The 26,130-nt window shown below is 41.2% G+C and overlaps 2 protein-coding genes across 3 annotated transcripts in view; one reads left to right on the top strand and one right to left on the bottom strand.

Moving 5' to 3' along the window:
• Window positions 1–26,130, bottom strand: part of Gfm1 (G elongation factor mitochondrial 1) — a 51,413-nt gene that overhangs the window by 2,700 nt on the left and 22,583 nt on the right. The window contains exons 9-15 of the mRNA XM_034500214.2: window positions 23,592–23,729; window positions 22,313–22,414; window positions 19,941–19,997; window positions 17,120–17,257; window positions 15,837–15,919; window positions 5,905–6,067; window positions 4,274–4,418 (exon numbers count right to left, since the gene is read on the bottom strand). Coding sequence (XP_034356105.1) covers window positions 4,274–4,418; window positions 5,905–6,067; window positions 15,837–15,919; window positions 17,120–17,257; window positions 19,941–19,997; window positions 22,313–22,414; window positions 23,592–23,729 — 826 coding nt within the window. The remainder of the gene's footprint in view (window positions 1–4,273; window positions 4,419–5,904; window positions 6,068–15,836; window positions 15,920–17,119; window positions 17,258–19,940; window positions 19,998–22,312; window positions 22,415–23,591; window positions 23,730–26,130) is intronic.
• Window positions 9,848–15,809, top strand: Lxn (latexin). 2 transcript variants are annotated; one of them, XM_076932492.1, is made up of 7 exons: window positions 9,848–10,133; window positions 11,350–11,412; window positions 12,278–12,455; window positions 12,737–12,873; window positions 14,151–14,267; window positions 15,298–15,360; window positions 15,482–15,809. In XM_076932492.1, the coding sequence occupies exons 1-7, from the start codon at window positions 10,005–10,007 to the stop codon at window positions 15,578–15,580; spliced, it is 786 nt and encodes a 261-aa protein (XP_076788607.1). In that variant the 5' UTR covers window positions 9,848–10,004; the 3' UTR covers window positions 15,581–15,809. The 2 variants fall into 2 exon arrangements, with proteins under 2 accessions (XP_076788607.1, XP_034356106.1); XM_034500215.2 differs by lacking the exon at window positions 14,151–14,267.

The raw sequence follows: 26,130 nt of genomic DNA, 5'->3' as shown, positions 1-26,130 counted from the left end.
TAAGCACTTCTAAAGACACTACAGACTTGAGTGTGGTCACTGTTGGAGTAACAATGTAATCCCAACCCTCAGGACCAGGAGGGGATTGGCACCAGGACCTCAGCTGGGTACCAAACTCCAGAGATGTTCAAGTTTCTATGCCATTTATGCAGTGTCTCAGTATTTGAATATAGCACTCTTAAAATTACCTGTAGATTCTAATACCCAATTCCCAGTAAGTCTATGTAACAGAAACACTGGTGAGTCTATCTCAATCCACTAGTAAAAACAGTCGTATCAGAAGGCCAGGTGTTAAGTGGCTGAATGAGGAGGTAGTCAAGGGCTAAGACGACTCTAGGTTTAACCTTAAGCTCCACCAAACTAGTATGTCAGCCTGAGTTATGAAACTAATTGCTCCGAATCTCAATTCTCTCAGCTCTAAGGTCACACTGTGTGTTGCAGCCCAGGCAAAATGTTGAGGCCTGGGCCGACCCACGTTTGGGCGGCCACTGTATCCCCGCCCAAGCTACTGCTCCGGTCTGCAGGTCGGGGTTCAGCAAGAGGGAGGGTGAGGGCAGATTCTACCTAATGTCTGATGTGTATGAATCTCTCTCTCTCTCTCTCTCTCTCTCTCTCTCTCTCTCTCTCTCTCTCTCTCTCTCTCTCTCTCTCTCGTCTGTCTGGTTCTGTCTTCTATAGTCTGATTCTAAGCCACGCCTCTAAGTTACACCTTTAATCATGCCCTTAGGTCTTGTCTCTAACTCTGATCTCTATACTTCTAAGTCATACTCTTAGATCACACACCTTTAATCTCACACACCTTTAATCTCACGCGCCTTTAATCTCAAGGTATCTAAACCAAGATTATCGGAGTGTTCTCAGCTGTTGTAGGCTATTGTAATCCAAGTCTCATGTCAGGGTATATGGCTCAAGATGGCTGCAAAGCTGATAGCCGCTTTCTGCTAAAAGTCGGCCCCCAACAACCGTGAAGATAAGCTCACTCGCTTTGGTGGTTTGAATAGGTATGGCTCCCAGAGACTCCTATGTTTGAATGCTTGGCTCATAAGGAATGGCACTATTAGGAGGTGTGGCCTTGTTGGAGTAAGTATGATCTTGTTAGGGGAAGTGTGTCCCTGCTGGGGCAGGCTTTGAGGCCTCCCATGCTCCAGCTCTGCCCAGTGTGGAATCCAGTCTCCTTACTGCCTACAAATCACAGTATAGAAATCTCAGATCCTCTAACATCATGTCTGCATGCTGCCATGCTTCCTGCTGTGATGATAATGGACTAAACCTCTGAAACAGTAAGCTGGCCTCAAGTAAATGTTTTCTTTGTAAGAGCTGCCATGGGCATTATGTCTCTTCACCGCGCTGAAACCCTCAAGACACTCATGTACTCAACATAACACAGTACACACAAGGAATCAATAAATTTTATGAGCAACAACTGAAGCAAACATGTTGGGAAATAAGTGACATGGCACAATTCTAGGTCAAAGGCCACATAGCAGGAAGGACTGTACTCACGGCGCCTAAAGGTATGCGAGGTACATTTCCAAGTAATATTCCCAGGCAGTCTGGGGAAGTTCAAGTGATGGGCCTATTTGTACACAGTAAGGAGAGGAGAGAGCCCGAAACCTGGCATGGAATGGTAAGAGATCCCAGAGAACAGACTGCTGGGTCAGCGAGGTAAAGACATGGTTCCGACTGTTTATTTTCCCAGTGCTTGGGAAAATAAGCATTGTGTTCTCTCTGGAGGTGATAGCAACACTCACAGACATAGAGCCAAACCAGACCAAGCACATTTAGTTTCACAATTCAGTTTTAAGTTACATCACTGATTGATCTTTGAGGCAAGTTCAAATTTTGTTTTAAACTGTCATACATAAAAATCTAAACTATCTCCTAATTTTGATACTATGTCACATATTTTAGTATATTTTACTTTATATAATACTAGACACAATAATCTAAGTATAAGCCACTCTAATACCAAGCTCAGTTAGCAAGCAACATTCTTATCCAGAAACCCTCACATGCAGTGATACACTGATACACTGATACACTGATATACTCACTCACACTCACACACACACACACACACACACACACACACACACACCAGTTCTTTACTGTTTGGCAAGAACTTCCTATACTTGATTTTATTTAATTACATTAATTATTATTAATTTGTTTTGTTTTGCTTTTTTGAGACAGAATGTCTCAGTGTAGCCCTGGTTGTCCCACTTGCTTTGTAGACCACCAGGCTAGCCATGAACTCATACATCTGCCTATCTCTTGTGGGACTAAAGGCATCCATTTTTTTTTAAAGATTTATTTATTTATTTCATGTATGTGGGTACACTGTCCCTGTCTTCAGACACACCAGAAGAGGGCATCAGATCCCATTACAGATGGTTGTGAGCTACCATGTGGTTGCTGGGAATTGAACTCAGGACTTCTGGAAGTGCAGTCAGTGCTCTTAACCACTGAGCCATCTCTCCAGCCCAAAGGTATCCACTTTTAACATTTTAAAACTTCCTCTTTTTAAGGACTTTAAAAATTAATCTTCATTTTTATTCCAAATCGAATGACTTTTCTTTTTAAATGGTTTTCTTTTTAAAATTACATTCTATTTTTGGCAAATATTTACATTTATTTATGAATAAAATATAGTCCCATATATTTTTGGCTTTAATCATGAAGAAATAGTGAGACGAAGAACCCAAATTAGCTATTTTCATGCTAATACCTGGCTTGTCTGTACAACCTGTTATCTCAGCTGTAACCCAGACTTCTGTCTGCACATCCACTGCGCAGCTATGCATATCTCACTGATGCTGTCATTGGTATATGTGCCTATTAGGGGCAAATACATCTATATTTATTTATATTTAAATATAGGAAGAGTTAGAAAGGATAAAATCATGTTAACTGTCAACCAGATAATCTTAGCTTTATCTAACCTCTACTTCCATGAAAGTTACAATCTTCTAGTCAAGAACCAGCATAAAACAATTGGTACTTTTTAATTCAATTGCATTTCTAAAAAGTGATAAACTAATAATTTTTTAACTTAAGATGTATTAAAGTAATGAACATTTCAAGGTCAAAAGGTGGGTATTCTAATCTGAGTTATGCTCAATAACATCCACATCATTTTCTTTTTCTTCAGACTGATCAAATTCCTACATCATGACTACAGAACCTACTTAATACACAGTTGATATAAAGAAAATGGAGGTCACTCTTTCTTTTTACAACAGCAAACTAGATTATAATGACTAAGTTTACTAAAATAAGGAATTGACAAGCTAGTGTAGAGAGCAGAGCCCTCCCAGCCACTGCCTAACAGGAACCAGAGATGCAAACTAAGACCAAAATCAGTTCAAAAGGCTCACATTTCATACAGAATCAATAGAATTCTGATTTGCAGAATGCTTACAAAATAGATCAAGAAGTTAATTCTCCCAGACTATTTTAACTCTTTGGTGAAAATATTTTTGAGCTGTTATGTGAATCTTATGTCTTATATAAAGACACTTTTATACATTACTAAGGAACTGACAAATACCAGATATACATAAGGAGGCAGAGAAAATGAGTTTTCTGACTTCAGGGCAGGTGTGAGGTTCTTTTGCTGGATAATTCTCATGTCAAATTACTTTGCTGCCATTTGTTTCCCCCGATTTAAGAGCAAAAAAATCAGATATGCCTGCGCACAACATCTCAGAGTTCTAGTTCACAGTTTTAATAAATGTATGTATGATGTGTGAGCAAATGTAAGGTTGACAGACTTAGCAGTTTAGCAGGAAGTCTATATTATGGATAAGGTTTACTGAAATCTTTCAAAACACTTTTCCGTTCTCATAATAATGCCTAACAGTTTAAAATGTGATATTTAAAAAAATACTTACAAATGTATGAGCTCCTTGACATTTAAATAAATCAGTTAAAATAACATGACTAATTTATCTTTAAAATACTTCTTAAAGTTCTGAGCATTTGTCTTCTCTATTGAAACTAGAACTTTACATTATATATGAATTTAAAACACATCAAAAATAAATGTCCAGATAATTTAGAACAGGGAAGATAATTTAGAGCTCTTTCTTGATTTTTGCAAGAAAGAGAACACAGCCATCTCCTTTCACACCCAAATACTCTGTAAGTATTCATCCTTAGCTCCCATCCTCCCTCCAAATTCTGATGGAGGGGAAGACCAACAGTACCGCTTCTGAGACTATGATGCTCTCCCAAGGAAGACAGATACAGAGTTCATTAGCACACTACATACCTTGCTTAAGAGCTCCTTCTCCAGCTCGGATGAAAGAGATTTCATTAGAATCAACCATGTGGTGTGCTCCATCTTGCAGAACAAACCGTAGCCCAGAAAGCTTGTGACCAGAAAGAGGCCCTTTTTCACAGGCATCCAAAAACCCCTAATAACGAATGAATGTAACCACAATGAGATTTCACTTACAGTGAATTGCCCAAAATGCCAAAAGAGGTTATTGCTCAGAAGTGTAATGTTCTTAGGATACATGCTGTCTTTCACCTTTCAAAATTATTTCTGAGTAAGTGCGGCATTTACATAAGCACTTTTGTAGAGAAGTACAGGATCTCAAGGTGTGAGCTGGATGAAACATGAAGCTAAAAGCACTCATCATCATCCCATAATCTCAACTTCAGGACTGACTCAGTGCTCACGCTCCCTTACAGAGACAGCAGGACCTTAATTCCAGAGTAAGGAAATGGTCGCTAACCTTACCAATCTATGTGTAAGCATTGGCTGTGTCCCGAGTCCCTGTTACATCACTGCTCTGCCTTACTGGCAGATCACATCATAAAAACCACATCATAAAAATGTTGTTCTTAACAACAATTAGAACTGTTGTTAGAATTAAAGGGAATTTCATTTCCCAAATACAACTCACCTTTTAAAAGACAGCTTCACTGAGGTATAACTCATATACAAAAATACTGCATAGATTTCAAGAGCACAGCTAGCGAGTCTGCAATTCATTTTCAGTCACTTAAACACTTACAGAACTCCCCCAGTTCAGTCACACAGCTACGCGCACAGTGGATTACACTTCTGACATTTCAAAATTATACATTATGTATGATGAAAACTATGTAAATTCTTCTCTTGTGTGAATTTGAGTCGTCTGATATTTACAAGTGTGTGAATGGCAAAGTATTATCTTAAAAAGAGTATACCAAATAAAATATATTACCAAAAAATGCTATACCCCTGAAAAACAAAATTATAACCAGCTGTCCACAAAATAAACAATTTCTTAGAGTGTACAGAGGCCTTAAGCAAGTGATAGGAAAGCAGAGTAAGCACTGGGCCTTTATGTGTGCACTGCCTTCTGCAATTCCTCCACACCGCCTTACCTTGCCTCAATAGAGGTGAAGGGTACAGGTAACTTAGTTTACTCCCAATTTACAAATTTAAAAAGGAAGCAGAGACAGATCTCTGAATTTGAGGCCATTCAGAGATACATATAGTCTCCCTGTCTCAAAGAAGCAAACTAGCTCTGAACACTCATGTATCAAGGAGTAGGGTCAGCAGCAGCAGAAAGGCTGTGGGAGCCGAACCCAGGCGCTGGGACTCCTAGCGACGGAGCATTCCTACAACAGCACTCACAAACTTCCATAGCGCCACAGACTACTATAAATGCAATGACTGATTACAGTCAGTGTGGTAGTACCAACTTATGAAGAGAGGTTACACATATGATTAACAGAGCATGGGAACTGAGTCGGAGGTCTAAGATGGAAAGCTAGACGGTTCCGTAAAGACGGTTAACTACAAGGAACCACGGTAGACACAAACACGACAGAACACAAGTATAATTTAATACCAAATAAGCTGCTTTCAGACAGAGACAAGTGCCGCAGAGCCTTGCTCACCATTACCTTTTCAACAGCTGGAACAAACTGCTTTGGGACATTGGCCCCAAATGTCTCATCGGAAAACTCCAACTTAGTGTAGTCCTCTGGGGCCAAGGGCTCCAGCACCCCTATTACTTTTCCAAACTGGCCGGCACCACCCGACTGCTTTTTATGTGTAAAGTCAAACCTGCGCATGATTAGGAGAAAACAAACAGCATTAGTAATTAGCAAAATGAAATAAACTCCTACTGATTTACACAAAAACCCACATTTCATTGGGTGTCTTGTTTTGTCTTTTTTCCTTTTTCCTTTTTGACTGTGATGGCCACACTATAAAATTTTATTATAGAAGCTACTTAGAAGAAATTCTTTTCTGTTCTTACTCGGGGGGTGAAAATGAGACATACCACCTAAACAAGTTGTTTCTTTCTTCTAATAGAAGGCTCATTCTAAGGTTTCCAATAACCTACATTCCAAAGAGCTCAACCAGTTCTGAAACACTGCCCGGGCGTGCCACACTGTGCAGTAATCAAGGACTTTCTCGGAAATAAGAACTCCGATGGCCATAATTAATCATTTAGGCAGTTCCTACTTGATTTTAATATTTAGCATTACTGACTTCGGTGATTTCAATTGTGAGCCAGATGTAATAATTAACACCTGAAAATGATTAATGACAAAAGATAGTGATGAACATAAAAAGAAGACTTTCAAAGAGAAAGGAACACAAGTTAGTGTTTACTTTAAGCCACTGGACAAAGTACTTTACACAAGTATTGTCCATCAGAGACCCAAGCTCACAGGCGGCTATTTCTTAGGAAACATAAGGACACAAGCCAGCTGCTTCTTCCTTTAACCTGAAACTTTCAGAGGACAATCACTTTTTATTTACAATATCTGCAGGAGAATAGTAGACATTAATAAGTGAGTCTGTGAGTGACTTGGGAAAGGCAATGCCAATCATGGTAACAGATGTAAGCTTGGAAGGGGCAGACTTCCTACACAGCTCGGGTGGAACTGTGTCCAACAGCCTTCAAAAAATCTTCCGCTTCCGGATGGGCTGGGCAACCCCAAAGAGTAAGAATGGAATCTTCCTGGGAGGGAAAAAATAGCATCCATCAGAAGCAAGAGAGTACAGCAGAGGATAAAAGAAACACCATGATCCAGTCAGATTGGGTCAGAAGCACAGAGGAGGGGGTCCAAATGCCGCACACAGGCTCCACCATGTACTCAGTGTTCCCTGAGGTACTGGGCAGTCAGTCTCAGTCTAACAACACAGCATCCCTAGAAAACAGCCTTGGCTGAAGAGATGGCTCAGCAGGGAAACCAGCTTGCTGCCAAGTCTGATGACTTGAGTTCAGTCCCTGGGACTACATGTAGATTCAGAACAAGGTCCCTCAAGTTGTCCTCTGACCTCCACACTCCTGCCTCTCAGCACACACATACCCCTGTACACATACAAAATAAAGTATGACAAATTTTAATGATAAAATAGTCTATATCTGTACTACACAGATTAACTATGTGGATAAAACTAATCATGGCTACTTACACTTAACTGAAAAGCCTAACAACTCGAGTCCAGGGCACTCGAAGCAGCACCTGCAAAGCTGGATGGGGCAGGCAGGGCACCCCAGCACTGCTGGTTCTTTGGCAGCAATGTCCTAAGGACTCGTCCACAGCCAATCATATATGAATGAGAGGAGACAAGTGAGAGATCATGGCAGTGCCAGGCTGTGTTAAACACTTTGTATAAACTGAACCCAGAAAGCAATTCTGTTTCTGATCATTATTTTATAGGTGTGAGACCTGAGAGAAAGGCTAAGCAACTGGACAAATGGACTGCTACCTACCTCCAGAGCCAGGGTTTGCATCAACAGCACTAGCCTGAACCAGACATTTTCCTAGAGTGCTAATAGGAAAATACAAACCAGCTGGACCCCTAACTGACACGCTCACAGCGGTGTCCCCGGCGGGTACTGCATGAAAACAGACTGAAAGGGGAGACTGACTGGGTAGGCAGGCTGAGGGGCAAGGACTAAACCTAGAACCACACTGCTGGCAACCAGTAAAAGATTCAAAATACCATGTCATATGGTTTTTTTTTTTTTGGGGGGGGGGGGAGGTTATATCTATAATTTGTAGATTTATTTTTACTTTTTACATTTTTTTGAGACTATTTTTCCCTGAGTCGTCTGCAACTCTCAAGAGATCCCCCTGCCTCTGCCTTCTGAGTGCTTGGATTTAAAGCATGATCCACCATGCCTGGAGATTTTGATTTTATATTCATACTAAGTTATAAGCCACAGTATTTTTTTTAATCTTGTTTAATGTTTATATTGTAATATAGAGTCAGTAGTATAAATTATCTGATTCTGGGGATGCATAATAACTCATTATCTTGAAGACAATCTACACGTTACTCAAGTTTGAGGATAATGGGCTGAATATCTACCACTGGTGAGATTATAGTAGGTAACTAAGACTTTAAAGATCCAAGTGGGGCTGGACAGACAGCTCAGTGGTTGAAAACACTTTCTGCTCTGATAAACTCAGATTTGGTTCCTTGCAACAACATGGTGGCTCACAACCATCCCTAACTCCAGATCCAGGGAATTTGACACCTTTTACTGATACCTGCTTGGGCAATATGCACACATATATTAACATGAAGGTAAATTTTTCTAAAAACATTTTTTAAAAAGGCACAAGGCTAGGAATAATATTCTTGTATTTTAGGAAATGATACTCAACTTCTTTAACATCTAAATGAAAAGGTAAGTTTCCCTTTTAAGTAATAGTTACAATTTTAAGAAAACTCAAGTGCTATCATGACAGTCTATACTAATTATTAAATACAGAATCATTGACTATCCATTAGACTTTAAAATGCTGACTTTGGAGGGCCATACTCACACATACACACACACACATACACACACAAACACCCCAAAAGGGGTTGAGTTACAGCTAAATGATATATTTATTCAAAGGAAAAGAAAAAGACAAACATTTTCAGTACCTCCTAGCTGCTTCATAGCTGATGGCTAACATAACTAGAAAGCATGGGGAACGCACTGTACTGATTAGTATTTAATAATCCACTTGGCCCCAAGAAAGTCCTTATTTATAGGAAAACTTCAGTAGCACACGAGGAAAGCAACACCCCGCACACACAGCACCTTCCCCTTCTTTGCAGAGTGTCACTATACACAGACAGTCTACCTAAAATGCCTCCAACAATCTATCTTTTAAGAAGAAGAGATGGAGTTGGGGAGTTGGCTTGGCAGCTGAGGCAGAGGACTTGAGTTTGGTGCCCAGCACCCATACGGTGAGGCTCACCACTGCACAGAACTCCAACTCCTGGGGAATCTGATGTGCCTGCACACACATGTGCACACACACATAAAAATCATAAAAATACAATTTTAAGAAGACGGGAGTGGTGGTTCATGTCCATTAAGCCTTGAATTTCTAACCTCAGCGAGAAAGGGGAAGTATGTATACAGGTACGTTTCATTTTTTTCCTCTGATCCCAATCAGTTTCCCAACTTTTTATCATGGATTTTCTGCTTCCCCACTCTGGATCTACCTCCGAAGGAACCTAGCTGAGCAAGCCCGTTCCTGGAGTCTCACAATGGAAAGAGCCAAGGCGTGAATCACACTTGGAGCACTTTGCCCCTTGCCCTGTGGGGCCGGTTTGAAAAAGGAAAGGTGAACTCTAATCGGAACGTGAAACAGCCAGAGGTTCCTCAACAGGCAGCAGCTCAAGTCCTCAAGAGCACCCATCGAGGCAAGGCCAGAAAGCCCTTTCCTTTCCTCTTGAATTCCCAGTCCCCCTCCCACACCTGCACAAAGCCCGAGGCAGCCTGAGGGAAAGCCCGGGCTTTTCTCCAGGAGGTACCCGCCTACCCCAGGGCGGGGCCGAGGCTCCCGGCGGAGCCACTGCCCAAACAGTTTCCTGAGTGAAGGAGGAAGAGGGAAGGAAGGCGCTGAAGACCGCGCACGCCCAGCCTAGCTGCCGACTCCACCACCTCGGGGACACCCACTACTTGCTGACAGGACCCTGTCCGCACCCGCCGTTATCTCTTTGAACTAGGGTAGCCCGTGCTGTTTCCCCAAAGATGGAAATCCCACCCACCCACTATGCTGCGTCCAGGGCCGCCTCGGTGGCAGAGAACTGCATTAACTACCAGCAGGGGAGCCCCCACAAGGTGTTCCTGGTGCAGACAGTCCAGCAGGCCAGCAAGGAGGTGAGTCTGCGAGGTGGGGAAGCCCGGATCGGCTCGCCCTACTACCCCGACCCCCATCCCGGCCGCGGCCCCCTGCTCCGCCTCTGAATAGCATTCCTATGCGGTCCTCTAAATGGGACTCACCCCAGAACAGTTTGCTTTCACAGTAAGGCAGAGAACCTATGCAGACAGATTTTGTGCATATTAGTTTGCGGACCTGGGAAATCCATGGGGTGGGTGTCTCACCCTTTCCTGGGGTGAGAAGAGGTCTAGAGAAGCCGCATTCTAAACAATCTGGAAGCAGTTACTGTTTCTCAATCTGCTGGTAGCCTTGGCCAACAAAAGCCCATGGCCTCCAAACAACTCCATAAACTTTTAAGAGGAACTCTTGAGTCCTTTGCCCAAAATGAAGAGAAAACGTGCGAAATTAGCCCCGGGTAAGAAGACAAAAGCAGTGTAGGCTGCTGCCAGGCTCTAGCCGCCCACATCCTGCCTTAGATGAAGCCTTTCCCTCTGCTGAAGCCGGGTTAGGCTTTAAGGGCCTCACCTACTGAGTGTCCCTTATTTGTTTGTTTGTTTATTTATTTGTTTGTTTATTTATTTTCTTACAGATCAAGGGTGTTTTTGGCCGACAAAGAAATAATTTTTATTTTTGAAACTGTACCAGATAATATAATTAGATATACACTCCAAATATGTCTTTCATTTAAAAGGGAAATATCTAAATTATCTATCTATCCATAAGATTTTTGAAGTATTGTTTGACAGAACAGAAGAGAGAGCATAAGCAGCACTCACGCTGGCTCTGGGTGCTTGGCAGTAATCCACCTCAAATCGTTTACTCGATGAGCACTCTGGTACCCTTGGCTTTAAGACAAACCTTTCCAAAGGTGTATGTACTGCCATTGCATCTGTGCACTCTGCATGTTCCCATCCGTCTTCTACACTAACCTAAATCAACTTGCTAGATGCTGCCAAGTTTGATGCTAAACACCTGATAGCAGGGCCTCCTGGAGAGGTCAGGCTTGGGGCAGGGGTGATGAAGGATGGTAAGATATACATTCGTGAGGACTGTTAGAAGGAAACCCCTTGTTGTATGTTTTAAAAGATGCAAACAAAGCTTTTGTGTGTTTCTTCCCACCAGCCACCCTTCCAGCCATGAAATAAGAATGTCCCAACTAAAAAGATTTGATATATTACAATATTCTTTTCTCCACTACATTTTTCTTGATTTTAGGATATCCCAGGAAGAGGGCACAAGTACCATCTTAAATTTTCTATGGAAGAAATTATCCAAAAAGTAAGTGAGATGTCTTTTCTAGAATGTACTTCGATTCTCAGTGTTCTAGCTCATTCTTGCTGAGGGTTTGATCCTGGCTTTCCCTGCTGCAGTGAGATTTCTGAGTCTAGGCAGTCACAGCTCTGCAGGCAAAGCTTCATGACACAGTGTGGGCTGCCAGAGTTCTTTCTTCCTCTTCAATTATTTAGAAAAGTCTGTATTTCAGTTCAAATAAATTACCCTTAAGTAATTCCAAACAGTCTGAATTCATGCCTTGTATGATTGAAAGAAGTAATTTACTCTCCAGTCATGACTGCTTTCTCATGCCTGCCTTTTATTTTGTTTTTTAATTGGGTATTCAAATTAAGTACATTTAGAAATTCAGGAACAATAGAACAGCTAACAGTGATTCCACTGATCTTTCAATAGTGGGACAGGAAAGTTTGAAAACTTGAATGCCTGCCAAATCATTAATGAAATAAATGTAAAAGGCACTGTAGTTTGCAGCACAGCCACCTTGAAGCTGTGGGAAGCTTGCCCTCTCTCTCCCTGAGGAGACAACAAGAGGAAATCCCCTAAAGGGCATCGAGCTGCTGGACAACCATCTCCACAGCTGCAAGCCCTTCCTTTATGTTAGGGAGAGACTGTTCTGTCTACATTTGGAAGAAACAGTGGCTTCACAAGCAGAGAGAAAGAGTGAGGAGCAAACTTACAAGGAACCAGTCCTCCTTTGGTAGGCAGCCAGACTAAAATTTGACATTGTAAACCAACACCCCACTAACAGGGTTAAAATTCCTAAGATTCTGGAACCTGGGAACTTACAACAGAGAATGGCCATCCATAAGACTGATCTTTTGTATTACTTTTGTAAAAATGCTCCCAACAGCAAGTTACAGTGAACTGCACAGCTGAAGTTCTTTACCCTCAAATGGGACAAGGCACTGCACCAGAAGTCAGCTTTACATTCGAAGGAGAAATTGGCAAGAACCCAGACGAGGAAGATAACACATTTTATCAAAGACTCATGTCTATGAAGGAACCACTACAAGCACACAACATTCCAGGTACATACATAAAGCATGGGAAATTGTGTTCTGCAAACTTGAGATCTACTTCTGTTACCCATCAGCAAAACTGTTTGATGTTACCTATGATGGAAATAACTTGATTTTTGCAAAAATACTTATTTCTAATCTAATCCAGCAATAAAAAGAGGCTTTCGAATTTTATACATTCATGGCTTAATTTAGTGTCTACCCATATTAGATAGCATAACTATGGCTTTTGATTTTTAATCTAAAAAGGTTAATAATTACATTTAGCATTTAAATGTTTCCTCTACCAGACAATTTTGGAAATGTGTCTCCACAAATGAAGCCAGTCCACCACTTAGCCTGGGTCGCCTGTGGTTATGTAATGTGGCAGAATTCAACGGAAGACACATGGTATAAAATGGCAAAAATTCAAACTGTCAAGCAAGTGGTACGTAGTCTCTACACAGTGTATTATTAACAGTAATACTGACAAGGTACTGAAGTTCATAACTGGATAGTGTTCCTATTGCCATTTCGTATTGAAATCAGTGAGGCTGGCAGCCTGAAGGCCCTGCTCAGTCAGGTTAGAGGAAGCAGGGAAAGCAACAACCCTGGCCCTGAAGGTTGTGTGGCTTATCAGACAGAGTGCAGCCATGGGCCTGTTCCTAACATCTGCCTCCCCAACAGGCGCCTCTGGTTAGCGTGCTTTTTGGGGTCACATGACACGGGCAGTGAATGTGAGCAAGGCTAAGGGTTTTCTATGAAATATCTTCTAATAATGTATAGTTTCTAGACTGCATCTTCACAGGCTTATGGTTCGTAATCTTTCATGCCAAGCAATTCAGATTTGGTTATCTGTGATGCTTTATTCAGATCCATTCCAGAGTAAAAGGGTTGCAGCTTTATTAGTGTGTGCAACAAAAACACTCAGGTACACTATACACTTTCAATGAATCATCCTGTTCTTAATTTGGTTTCCAAAGGTCCTGAGGGCCACTTTTTATAGCACTCACAAGTGAAGCTGCACTTCCAAAACTATCAAGTTGTGAGCCAAATCTGACGGGTTTTATGTTTATGTGTGTTTTCTGTAGTTTAGAAGAGTAGCCCCTTCAGCAGCCTAAGTAGAGTGTTTGAGTTGCTCTTGCCAAGTACTGCAGAGCTCACTGCATTTCCCTTTACTGAGTGATGCTTCCATGGCTACCCAGAGACAAGACTGGCATTTCCCCCTAGAGAGAATCGTGGCACTGTGGTCTCTGTAAGCTTGGAGTAGTTCTAGTTGTTCTTGGCTCATTCAGGATTCTTTTCTCTAATCCCTTTAGTCACAGTTTATGTCCTCATGTTTTGTTACTAGCCTTATGATTTCTTAAGCCTGACACCATGGTTATGGAGAAATGAATTTTCCTAGGGCAGAAATACATAGGAATACATTCTTTAGTTTTTACCTTTTTAGGTTAAAGGGGAAATTCAACTAGTAGCTAACAGAAAAAGAAGAATGAATATTGAGAAGCACAAAAGATGGTTTCTATAAACTCTCAGAGAAAAGGGCTTCCTGCTGCCCTCTTTCAGCTTTCAGGCAACCAACTGCACACCAGCTCTGTCTTCAGGGCTCTGTAAGCACTCACTAAGCACAGTGGGCTACAGCCCTTGGAGACAGAGGCCAAAGCCTATGAAATAGTGCAGCATTTTGAGAAAGAGAATGAGTCTGCTTTCCAAATGCATTCACAGATACCAACCAACCTTGGCCACAGCAAGCCTTTAAAGGTCCTGAACTATCAACCCAGGCCATGTACAGGCCATACAACCATAATGAAGAATTCTCAAGCTATATCCACCAACAGACAAGTCAGTGGCTTTATGCTTATAAAAATAAACTTGTGAATCTTCACTGTATTTTAACAGTATTAATGAAAGCCCCAGCAGAAGGGTTTAAATACTGCTTAGTTCATGTATATTAATATACATCTGTACCTATTAAAATCCAACATGTAGGATTTCATACATGTAAACAATGACTTTAAGGGGAACTCTCTGCTGATATAGTCAAAGGACAGCTTACTTCAGATACTGTGGAGAAGGGTGGTTCTGGGCTACATTTGTAAGCACGGTTAGCTGGAGGAGCCCCAGGAGCATGTGCTGCCCACTGGAGTCTCAGCACAGCAACAAGTGTTCAGAAGCCTCAGCCTCATGGAGCATAGGAAACTTCTGATGATGTCTGTAGCTACACAGATGCAGTGGTTCTGTGCAGCTCACTGCAGAGTGAGGTCTGTAGCTACACAGATACAGTGGTTCTGTGCGGCTCACTGCAGAGTGATGTCCACAGCTACACAGATGCAGTGGTTCTGTGCAGCTCACTGCAGAGTGAGGTCTGTAGCTACACAGATGCAGTGGTTCTGTGCGGCTCACTGCAGAGTGAGGTCTACAGCTACACAGATGCAGTGGTTCTGTGCGGCTCACTGCAGAGATGCTGATTTTTATCCCTGAGCAACAATCAGCACAGAATAAAGCTTTCATTGTAAAATCAGATAACTTAGTCATTACATTTTATTACTGTCAGTTTGCTAAAGAATGTCATATAATTGAGTTCCCATTGCCATTATTGACACTAGGAACCATAAATAAAAAGCTACATACAGAAATGCTTTTGAATAGCTGCCACAAACTAGAGAGTGAAAAGCCAGATAAGCAATTTTTAGAGTAATAAATGCAAAGTAATGATTTTTAAAAATGGTTTGACAGAATATTTGTTTATTCTAGTAAGAAAATAGTTTTCTGTCAGGCTAAATTGAAGTGAATAAATCAACAATAATGCAAAAAAATTAAGATGTCATTTTTCCATGATATTATTTAACCTTTTTTTTTTTTTTGGTCATAGCAAAGAAATGATGACTTCATTGAGTTAGATTACACCATTCTGCTCCACGACATTGCATCGCAGGTAACATACGACTTATCTTTATTTGCTGCCGTTGAAGATATTTTAAATAGTATCGTCAACAAAATATAAACCCAATTATGTTTTCCAGTTTCATAATGGCATTAACTTTCTTTACTTGTAGGAGATTATTCCCTGGCAAATGCAAGTTCTGTGGCATCCACAGTACGGCACAAAAGTAAAGCACAACAGCCGCCTCCCAAAGGAAGTGCAAGCAGAGTGAACAATACCCTAAGCCGGAGACAACGGCCCACATGCTCCTTAACCATGTGTATGACTGTCCTCGCTGGCGTCTAGCCGAACAGGCCCAATGATACCAGTGCTACCCTGTATGTCTTGTCTACAGTACCGAGCTGCAAAGTTGGTAATAAAGAATAGTACTACAGAAAAATGTCTTTCCAACAGTAATGGTACTATGTATATCTCCTAATAAAAAGTCCACTTCAGTCTCATAGAGTCTAATTGCATTGTGTACTTACGGCACAGGGGCAGCAATGGTCTCTCTAAAGGCCACTTTGGGCTTTCCTGTGATACAAGGACAGCCATATTCTCTCTCCATTCTCTAAAATGAAAGAAAAAAAAAATACCATAGTAACATTCGATGTAATATAGTAAATAAATGAACAGTAAGTTTTAAATTATTTTAATAACTGGCAAGAATCAGATGTGATATTCTAACAACACAAACTACCTTTACATACCTTATATAAGTGAATTCTAATTTTGACTCATTAGTTTATACTTAGTACCAAATGCTCTACCTGCTAAAATTTACAAAGTTTCATATTTGTACACAGTCACTGAAATAACAAACTTTATGAATAACATAAAGTCTGTTGTCGGGCCTTGTAATACATGATAAGAATCTTACATTTGATCTTGGGAGACTTTCTTTTTATCTATATTGGACTGACTCCATGTTTAAAATTTAATTAATACATTGTTTTCTGAGACAGGGCTTCTCTGTGTAACTGTGTTTGGAACTCTATAATATACACCTGGCTAGCCTTGAACTCAGAAAAACCATCCAGCCTCCCTCCTAAGTTCTGGGACTAACGGCTACCTTGCCCTGCCCTTAATTTCTAAGTGCTCATTTGTGTCCGTGTGTGTGTGTGTGTGTGTGTGTGTGTGTGTGTGTGTGTTTGCGCGGGCGCACCATGCTGCCATGGATGTGTGTGGGCAAGAAGAGGGTACTGATCCACTGGCGCTGGAGTGACAGGAGGTTGAGAGCTGTCCTACAAGAGTGGTAGCAACTGAATTAAGTCCCCTGGAAGAGCGGAAAGTGAATTTAGCCACTGAGCCATCTCTCCAGTCCTCTTGAAGAAATGTCCTGAGAGGTAGGTATAAAACATGCTATCTTCTTAAGGCTTGCTTTACTTGACTATGGACTGGGAATGGATGAAGGTCTTGTTACAACCCCCAGATTTTTGGTTCCTAGAGCCTACAATGTTTAACAAATAAAGGCTTAGATAAACAAAACAAAACTATAGCACAGCAGGGAGGCAGTGCAGTATGCCATGCTTGGGTGTAAACCACAGTAGAACCCGCAGAGGCTCCATCAGTTTACAGTTGTTGAGACGTAGGACTTTATATCTTGTCTTTCAACTAGTCATGTAGCTGAGGACGATGACCTTGTGTTCCTACTAATCTTCCTGCCTCACCTCCCAGAGTGGCTCTACAGACGTAAGTCCCCTTGCCAGACCCCACTCCTGACTTAACAAGGTACACACAGTAACAAATGCAGCTGCATGGCGCTCCTTACCTGAGCATAGATTTCCAGGTGCAGTTCTCCCATTCCAGACACAATTGTCTCCTTGCTCTCGGTGTCATAGTGGACTTTAAATGTGGGGTCTTCCCGTGTAAACCTGGCAACACCTTTGGAAAATTTTTCCAGATCATTCTTTAAAAGAGGAAGAAAAGTAGTATAGGATTGATTAAGCATGGAAACAACTGTATTTTGAGATGTTACTGAATACAAGCACATACGCTGGCAAGTAAGAAACAAAGAGGATCCGTATCTAGTTCTACTTACAGCTTTTTTGAGAAACTGTAGCCTTGGCCACCACAGCCAAGAGACCAGGGCCCTGGAACCTGAACAAGATTTTTTCTCCATATGAAAACAGAAAACAAGGGTCCTAGACTTAACCCTATCACTTCCTACCACAATAACCAAACTATATCCACTTGTGGATGTGGACACTGCCTTTGTGGAACCTGACGCTTCTAGAAATCCTCCAAATAACCCCGTCAGCATGCTCACCAAGGACCTTCTGCAAACGCAAGAGAATAAACCACACTGTTAAGACCAACAGCAACAGGTTGTTTCTGTTTTGAAATAATCCCCTTGGTTGTCATCTGAAACAACTTTGAACTTTGATGTAATCCCACACAGTAAGCAGCAGGATAGTAAGTCCACTTCTCGTAACTCTTAAGACAGGGACCATTCCACGAACTGTTACAGTAGGCTGCTCAGTGTAATCACAAGAGCCTTTAAAGATGGAAGAAAGCAGAAGGGGGAGTAAAGCCATGGCAACGAAAGAGAGGCAGGAGAGAAGGAAAAGACCTAACCATTGTTGCCCACATTAAACACGGTAGGGGACTGGAGGGAGGACTGGAGAGATGTCTCGGTGGTTAAGAGAACGTTCTGCTCTTCCAGAGGACCAGGGTTCAGTTCGCAGCACCTATGTCAGGTGGCTTACAACCACCTATAACTGCAGCTCCAGGAGATCAGATACCATTGACCTCTCTAGGGACCTGCACACAACATGCATGTATCTACACACATATGGACACACATAATTCAAAATAAAGACATAAAATGTAAATATGATATAGGGGAAAGGCCAAAAAAGGTGGGTGGGCAGCATCTGGAAGCTAGGAATGGCCCTGAGGTGAAAAAGAAATGGAGACAACCCCAATCATAGCTGTAGGAGCCCAATTATCTCCCTAAACACGAGTAAGCAAAGAGACTATTTTTCCCTTAGAACTTCCAGAAAAGACTACCCTGAGCTGAGAAGATGGCTCAGGTGGTAAAGCATTTGCATCACAAGTCAGATGAGTTGAGTCTGAATTCCCAGAACCCAGGTGACATGGCTACAGCAGCACTTCTGTAATCTCAGTACTCCTGTGGACAGATGAGTGGCAGGTAAGCAAGCCTGACCCACAGAGGTGAGAACAAAGGAGACCCTATCTCAAACTCAGGGGAAGGTGCTGGTCAACAGATGAGGTCATCCTCAGACCGTCACGAATACACATACACAATAAGTGTTTGCACGTATAAGATGGCAAAGACATCCCCCAAATCTCCCTGGTTCATCTTGATTTCTTTCTGTTATTGCAAGTTATTAACTATTACACATCTCCCAAAAACTCTGTAGGAATAAAAGGTATAGACACCTGTCATTTCTACCCTTGCTAGCAAGCCTTAGCAAAGAGCTTGAAACAAGTCAAGGTATCTTTTAGGGGTACGACAAGCGTCACCCCGACAAGACTCTGAAAGGACGGGCTGCTTTCTTGTCCTTTGCTGCCTTGACTTTCTTTTCTATATTGAAAAACGATCTAAAAAAATCCCAAGGTTAATCAAAACAAAGTGGTAGCTGTTAATAATGTGCGTTACAGGATAATGCATCCAACTACGCTCTGTAAATGACAGTCTTTGGATGGCAAGAAGTCTTAAAATGTTCACTCAATTCACTAATGAATTAACTTCAACAAGGCAACTTAGGAACTAAACAATTATGGCTCAAGACTGAACCAATTCCGACAGAGAGCAATATGAATGCAAGACATTCCAACAATTTTGACTCTGTTGAATGGAAAATGATATCACGCCTAATTATGAAGTTAAAAAAAGAGTCTTATTATTGACTTGTGATTTATAATGAGACACTTTGTGACAACCACAAATCTAGAAATGCATTGGTCACGGTTTGTATATGTGTGGCCCAGGGAGTGGCACTATTTGGGGGTGTGGCCTTGTTGAAGTAAGTGTGTCATTGTGAGTGTGGGCTTAAGACCCTCACCCTAGCTACCTGGAAGTCAGTCTTCCACTAACAGCCTTTAGATGAAGATGTAGAACTCTCAGCTCCTCCTGCACCATGCCTGCCTGGATGCTATCCCCCCACCTTGATGATGATGGACTAAACTTCTGAACCTGTAAGCCAGCCCCAATTAAATGTTGTCCTTTATAAGACTTATCTTGGTTATGGTATCCATTCACAGCAGTAAAACCCTAACTAAGACGGCATTATAATCCACAAGCTTTTAATTGACCAAGGTACTGACTGAAGTTTTACTGTGACTTCAGACAAACACCTTTCTCTCCCCTTTTTAATAGATTTAGCATTTAGAAGCCAGTGTTATGATAAGGTTATAAAGTACTCGCTACTGAGAAATCCTACCTATGCCCTGAACTATACTAAAGACTTACTAGAACTGACCACTAAATTAAAAGCGCGATCTCAACACCAACAGAAGCAGCAGAAACCAGCTAACGCTAATTTGTACATGATGCCACATGCAATATGGAGAATGCAAAAAGAAAGCTCAGCTTAGAGAAACTTGTTGAAACTTAAAACTCTTACCTTGTTAGAAGGCTTCATTGCTACTGAAATGACAGGTTCAGGAACATGAATCGATTCCTAAAAATGTTTAAAAAAAAAAAAGCAAAAAAATTCAAAGGCAGTATCTGAGTCAATGACAGATTGATATAGTACATAATGAGACAGACGGCAAATCCTAGCCAACATCTTAGGCTAGATCACATCGATCTTAGTCTGTTTTGTATTAAATAAGATACGAATGTAACATTAATAAACATGGGTGTGTATGTGCATGAACTGTTCCCTCCCCAAATAAATCTAATCCATCTACCTTGATCTAATCCATCTACCTACTTAACGTAATCACTACAGTGAAGCTAATTAAATGTGGGCATATGAACGATTTTCTTTTTGTGGGCATGTAACTTTATTGCTTGTTCTACATTTCCTGTTGCAATCTTCTAATAAGTTATAACGTTTTAGTTAAAGATTTATTTATTTTATTTATATGAGTACGCTGTAGCTGTCTTCAGACACACCAGAAGGGGGCATCAGATCCCATTACCGATGGTTGTGAACCACCATGTGGTTGGTGAAAATTGAACTCAGGACCTCTGGAAGAGCAGTCAGTGCTCTTAACTGCTGAGCCATCTCTCCAGTCCTATGTGTTTTATTTACAATAAAGGAACCAGAAGGGGGGCCAGAGTTTTTATATATACATCTTATTTGATCAATGACAGCTCTAAGAAGCAGAAAGTATCCTCACGTTACAAGTCAAGTAACTAAAGTTACTAAAAAGAACATAAAGTCACCTGGCCAAGGACCAGGCAGTAGTACTGGGCAGAAGTGAGACTAACCAAGACCTATATACTTCATTGTCGAAGTGAGAAATTCCCACAACAACCAACCACTTCATAATGCAACGGCAAGCATTTACTTATGGGTAACAGTGTTTTGCCTGCATGTACATATGTGCACCAAGTGTGTGCAGTAGCCTGTGAGTACAGTAGGTGTACTAGATCCCCTGAAACTGGAGTCAGGTAGCTTTGTGCCACCATATAGCTGCTGGGAACCCAACCTGGTTCCTCTGCAAGAGTAGCCAGAGCTCTTAACTACTGAGCTATCTCTCCAGCCCATGGCAAGCACTTATATAAGGCCTAATCTAAAATATAAAGTGTCCTTATTGGGATCTCAAAACTGTAGACTTATGGGTTTTGTGCAGTCTTATAATAACTTATAAAACCCAGAGACCATTATATGAAAATAGGTTATAAAATTGTAATTCATCACATGCTACAAGGAACTATTAAATAGACCGGCTCTGATATAAGGGAACCACTGTGAATGACTGCACTCCCACTCGTCACTGAAGCCAGGCAAGCGTCACCATTGTGCATAGGGTAGAACACCTTGTTCTGCTATAGAAGAAGGAAGGTAGTTTGAGTGGTGTGGGGAGAAGGCAGGAACTGCTTAAGCATGCTTTTCTCTCATGGTCCTTCAGAAACCTCTGAATTCAAAGAGCCAGCTGTCTTCAATGCACTACATCTGACTGTCTTCTTGGCACCCTGTCTTCTGTGGTGGTTTGAATGAGAACGGTCCTCATAGGCTCATACATTTGACTATTTGGTTTGCAGTTACTGGAACTGTTTTGGAAGGAATTAGAAAGCATGACCCTGTTGGACGAACTATGTCACTAGAAGTGGGCTTTGAGGTTTCAAAAGTCCCAACCCCACCCACCCCCACTGCCTATAGATCTTGATGTAAAGCTCTCAGCTACTGTTTCAACATCATGTCTGTCTGATTCCCTCAGCATGATGATCATGAACTAACCCTCTAAAACCAGAAGCAACTCCCAAATTAAATGCTTTTTTTTTTTTTTTATAAGAGTTACTTTGATCATGGTGTTTCTCCACAGCTACAGAACAGTAACTAAAATACCTTCTAAGCATAGACACATTGTCTATTTATCCCCATAGACACATATCCCCAAGTCTATTTAAATATTATTGTCTGGTCTTATATTTTCCTAGGTTACTGGAAGAGATCTCTCCATTTCCTGATTTAGTAAGCAGCACTTCACTAGGAGTAGCAGCCTGATAGTGACAATAATTAGTGACACCCGTGGTGGGCAGCAGATCTCAGGGAGGAAGAGCTGGAGCGACACTTTCCAAGTGTTATGTAGTAGAGATTTCCCTTCACATTAAACTTTGGAGGATTGTGGAATGTTTTACGAAGAAAAGCCAGATAAGTAAGCCCACACAAAGTACTTATGCAACTTACTGTCAAAGAGCTCTAACCAACAAAGGGCACTCAGTGCAAACCTTTGTAGCTATCCTGCTGCAGTACAAAACAGAGTAAATACAAGTAGACCTTTGAAAATCAAGTGATGAACAGCGCTGCAGTCCGTGGCCTACCATAGAAAGGTCACTGTTATCTTTGTTTGTGAATGTGTCTCCACTTGCACAGTCAATGCCAAACAAGGCACAGATGTCTCCAGCATACACTTCTTCAACATCCTAAAGAAAGATACAGTGCAAATTATACTTGAACATAAAAATAATCAAGGTGCAGTATGAAGCAACTGCACTGTAAACACACCGCACAGAAGCAAGGCATAAATGCTACAGACAATTCTACAGACAATGAGCAAATCCAACACCAGCAATCATACCAAGACATGTCTTCCACAGGTCTTTAAGACACTGTCTATCTCAACTGACAAAATTTTACACTCAGTGGGAAATTCCAGAGCTATGGCTTTTTTAACTGCTCTGTTTTAAAAGCAGGGGTTATACTGTACTGCCTCAGGACAGTGAGACCATACAGGACAGGCATATAAGGAAAACTCAAAGGAAGTTTTGTAAACAAAGGTGAATGGAAGCCATTGTGCTAAAAATATTTTTAATTTCTCACATATGCAAGCAATAGCAAAACACAGGAAAGCCAGAACAAAGCACTGCTGCCTCCAGGCTTCCGAGTCACTGTCCTTCCCCCTCAGGTCACTCAGAACAGCTGCCGTGTGCGTGTCTTTCTTTGATGATACATATTTGCTTGAGTCTGGCAGGAAATATCTGTGACAATTTTTAACTCTCTAGCCTGCTCCTTGCTGCTGGCAAGTTTTGTGACTACCTATTCATCTTCCAAGAGACAAAAGGTACTTCTTCCAAAAACTTTCTATTTTTCACTTCAATGACTCCCTGGGACACAGCTAGACCAGAGAGAGGACTGGCCTCATGCACTTGTATTGTTGCCATGGCCTGTGTATAAGGACTACAAAAGGCTAAGGTGTATTTAAGTCAAAAACCCAGGCTACCTCAAGAAGTTACAGATGTTCAGGTGGCTTCTGCAAGCTGTATGGCTAAGAGTTTCTATTGTGTATTCCAGGCTGGCCTTGTGAGTCTGCTTTCCCATCCTGAATAAATGGGTCTTTACTGCCAGCATCTTATAAAGATGCTCTCGAGGAAAATACTAAATCTTGTGCCAAGTCTCTTCCTGAACCTTGGCCTCTGAGGAAGTATAGCTACCTACTAACTTGCATAAACCAAGCTCTTAACACCTTCCAACAAGGTGCTGGTCAGAGTCAACAGCTGTGTACAAAGGAATCGAGAAAAGCGCATGTTCACGGCGGGAATGCACAGTGCAGTACAGACAGACAGGAAGGCAAGCCTGCCTCTCCTACTGCCATATACTTGCCTCCATCATGTCGGCGTGCATGCGCACTAGGCGTTGAACTCGCACTTTCTTTCCGGTCCTCGTGTTGTAGATGGTGCTTCCCTTCTTCAGTTCACCTTGATAATTGCGGACATAAGTTAACTGTCCGAAACGGCCTGCCTACAAGTCAAGATTGGGTTTTTAGAAGAACAAAGGAAACTGAATTTGAAAGGAAAGCTTTCTAGCTACCTCCAGATATTCTTTCAGTTTTAGAAATTATCTTACATACATTTCGGTTTACTGTCACACTACTTAGGCATTTGAATATCATTTCACTGTAGCACCATTGAAATATCAATAAGATCAAGGAAATGACTGTTGCCAATCCATCTTTTTGGTACCAGAATCCAATATATTCTTGTGCTTCTAATAAAAAATGTTTACATTAAGGTATCTTTTGCTTTCTAACATTTCAAAAATTCAGTTTAATACAATATGGTATGAAAAATACAGTGTAATTATAAAGACAATATACCCTTACCTGTCTTTGGCAACCTTTAACAATTATTTGGAATTACACAAGAGTTCTATGAAGAGACTAGCTGTTCCACGCTGGACTATTAGATACATACTTAAAGAGTTGCCATTTCTTATCATGTTAACTTATATAGTTAGTAGGACAGAAACAAAATCCCAACGGAAGTGCTTGAGATGTATTTTTTACAAGTAGAGGTTTCTCTGTATTTTGGGGGTAGGGAAGGGGCAGGTTAGGTACCACCATGCCAGAGTCATGTTAGAGAACAATGGTAAAGAATCAGCTCTCTCCTTCCACCACATGGGTTCTGTGAACAAGCCCAGGCCATCAGGTTTGGTGCTAACAGCCTTAGCTCACCGACCCATCTCACAGCTCCCAACAGAAATTTTAATTAAGTGACCTTAAAGTTCACTTAGAAAGATGTGTAAAAACAGACATTTCTCTAAAAGTACAGTAATAAAAAAAAAAAAAACTGATACAAAACGTTAAATGCTCATATGTAAAAGTTTACCAATATAGCCATAAAGAGCAAAAGCCATGCCATTTTCAGGAAAATAGATGGAACTAGAGACTATATATTAAGCAAAATAAGTCAGACACAGAAAGACATTTTAAAAATCTTTTCTTTGCAATGAGGGATCTAGCTTTAAAAGCATATACAGAACATGAAAGTATACGGAGCATATTGGGGAAGAGGAAGAGACCATAGGGAGGAATACCAGAGTGTAATGAGAATTGGTAGAGAACCAGAACACATTATCTTTAACAATTCATAAGAATATAATATAAATATCAAGGGTATAAAATATGTTCACTAATGGATGATAAAGGAAAAAATAGTTAATAGAAATGAACAGAACTGTTTTCAGAATGGCAACTGGACAACTGGTTTTCTATGTACACACACATGTACATTTTCTATGTAGCATGCACACATTACGGTACTTCACTAACTCTAATCCAGAAAAACAAGCATCTCATGGTCTCTCTCCTGTGGATCCTAGCTTCGAATTTCACGTTCTTGGCATTTTCTGTGGAGCACCTCTAGAGACACAGGCATAGTGACTAGTAGGTTGCCCACGCCTCACACCTATGCACGTGTGGTTAAGCACTGACCTTATTCTGTGGGTTATTTAAAAAACAAAACAAAACAAAACAAAGGAGGGCTTGATGGATGGCTCAGCAGTTAGGAGCACTGCTCTTCCTGAGAGAGGTCCTGAGTTTAATTCCAGCACCCACATGCCAGTTCATAGCCTCTATAACTGTAGTCCTATGGGATCTGGTGCCCTCTTCTGGTGTGCAGATGTACATACAGACAAAACACCTATAAGCATGAAATATATGCACAAATAAATAAATCCTTTTTAAAAAGCATATTAACATAGGAGTGGAAAGCACTGAAAGGGTCCATGAAATGGGAGGGGGATCTGGGTTACATATGATCAAAATCCATTGCAGGCATGAATACAATTATCAAATAAAAATGTTCTCTAAAAAAGAAGGCTATAAGCCGGGCAGTGGTGGTGCATCCCAGCACTTGGGAGGCAGAGGCGGAGGCGGGAGGATTTCTGAGTTCAAGGCCAGCCTGGTCTACAGAGTGAGTTCCAGGACAGCCAGGGCTACACAGAGAAACTCTGTCTAGAAAAAAAAAAAGGCTATATTTAAATATATAAAAAAGAAATATTAGGAAGAGAAAAGATCTAACCTCCAACCTCACAACACACATCGGAACACCCTCCAGTTGTATTTACAACGCACAGACAAAACCAGAAAAGTAAAAGGACATGTCAACAAAATATACAGAGTCCCCAAGTTACAAATGAAAAGAAAAATGAACAGACTGATATTTTACTACAAAGTTTAAGTCACTAGTTGCTTTTAAAAATCCAGCTTGGACCCAAACCCCTTCCCTCCGGAATAACACTCTCCTTCCGCCCCTCGATTGGTCCTTTGGCCTGGGGCAGAAACCTAGCTGGTCTGCTCCCATGAAGACACCATATCCTGAGCCATTCTAGAGGAACCATTGCACTAAGAGCAGCAGGATTT

Source organism: Arvicanthis niloticus, chromosome 4 (assembly GCF_011762505.2).
Source record: "Arvicanthis niloticus isolate mArvNil1 chromosome 4, mArvNil1.pat.X, whole genome shotgun sequence".
Taxonomy (NCBI): domain Eukaryota; kingdom Metazoa; phylum Chordata; class Mammalia; order Rodentia; family Muridae; genus Arvicanthis; species Arvicanthis niloticus.
Note: the sequence above shows the minus strand (reverse complement) of the source record. Positions and strands in the feature narration are given on the sequence as shown.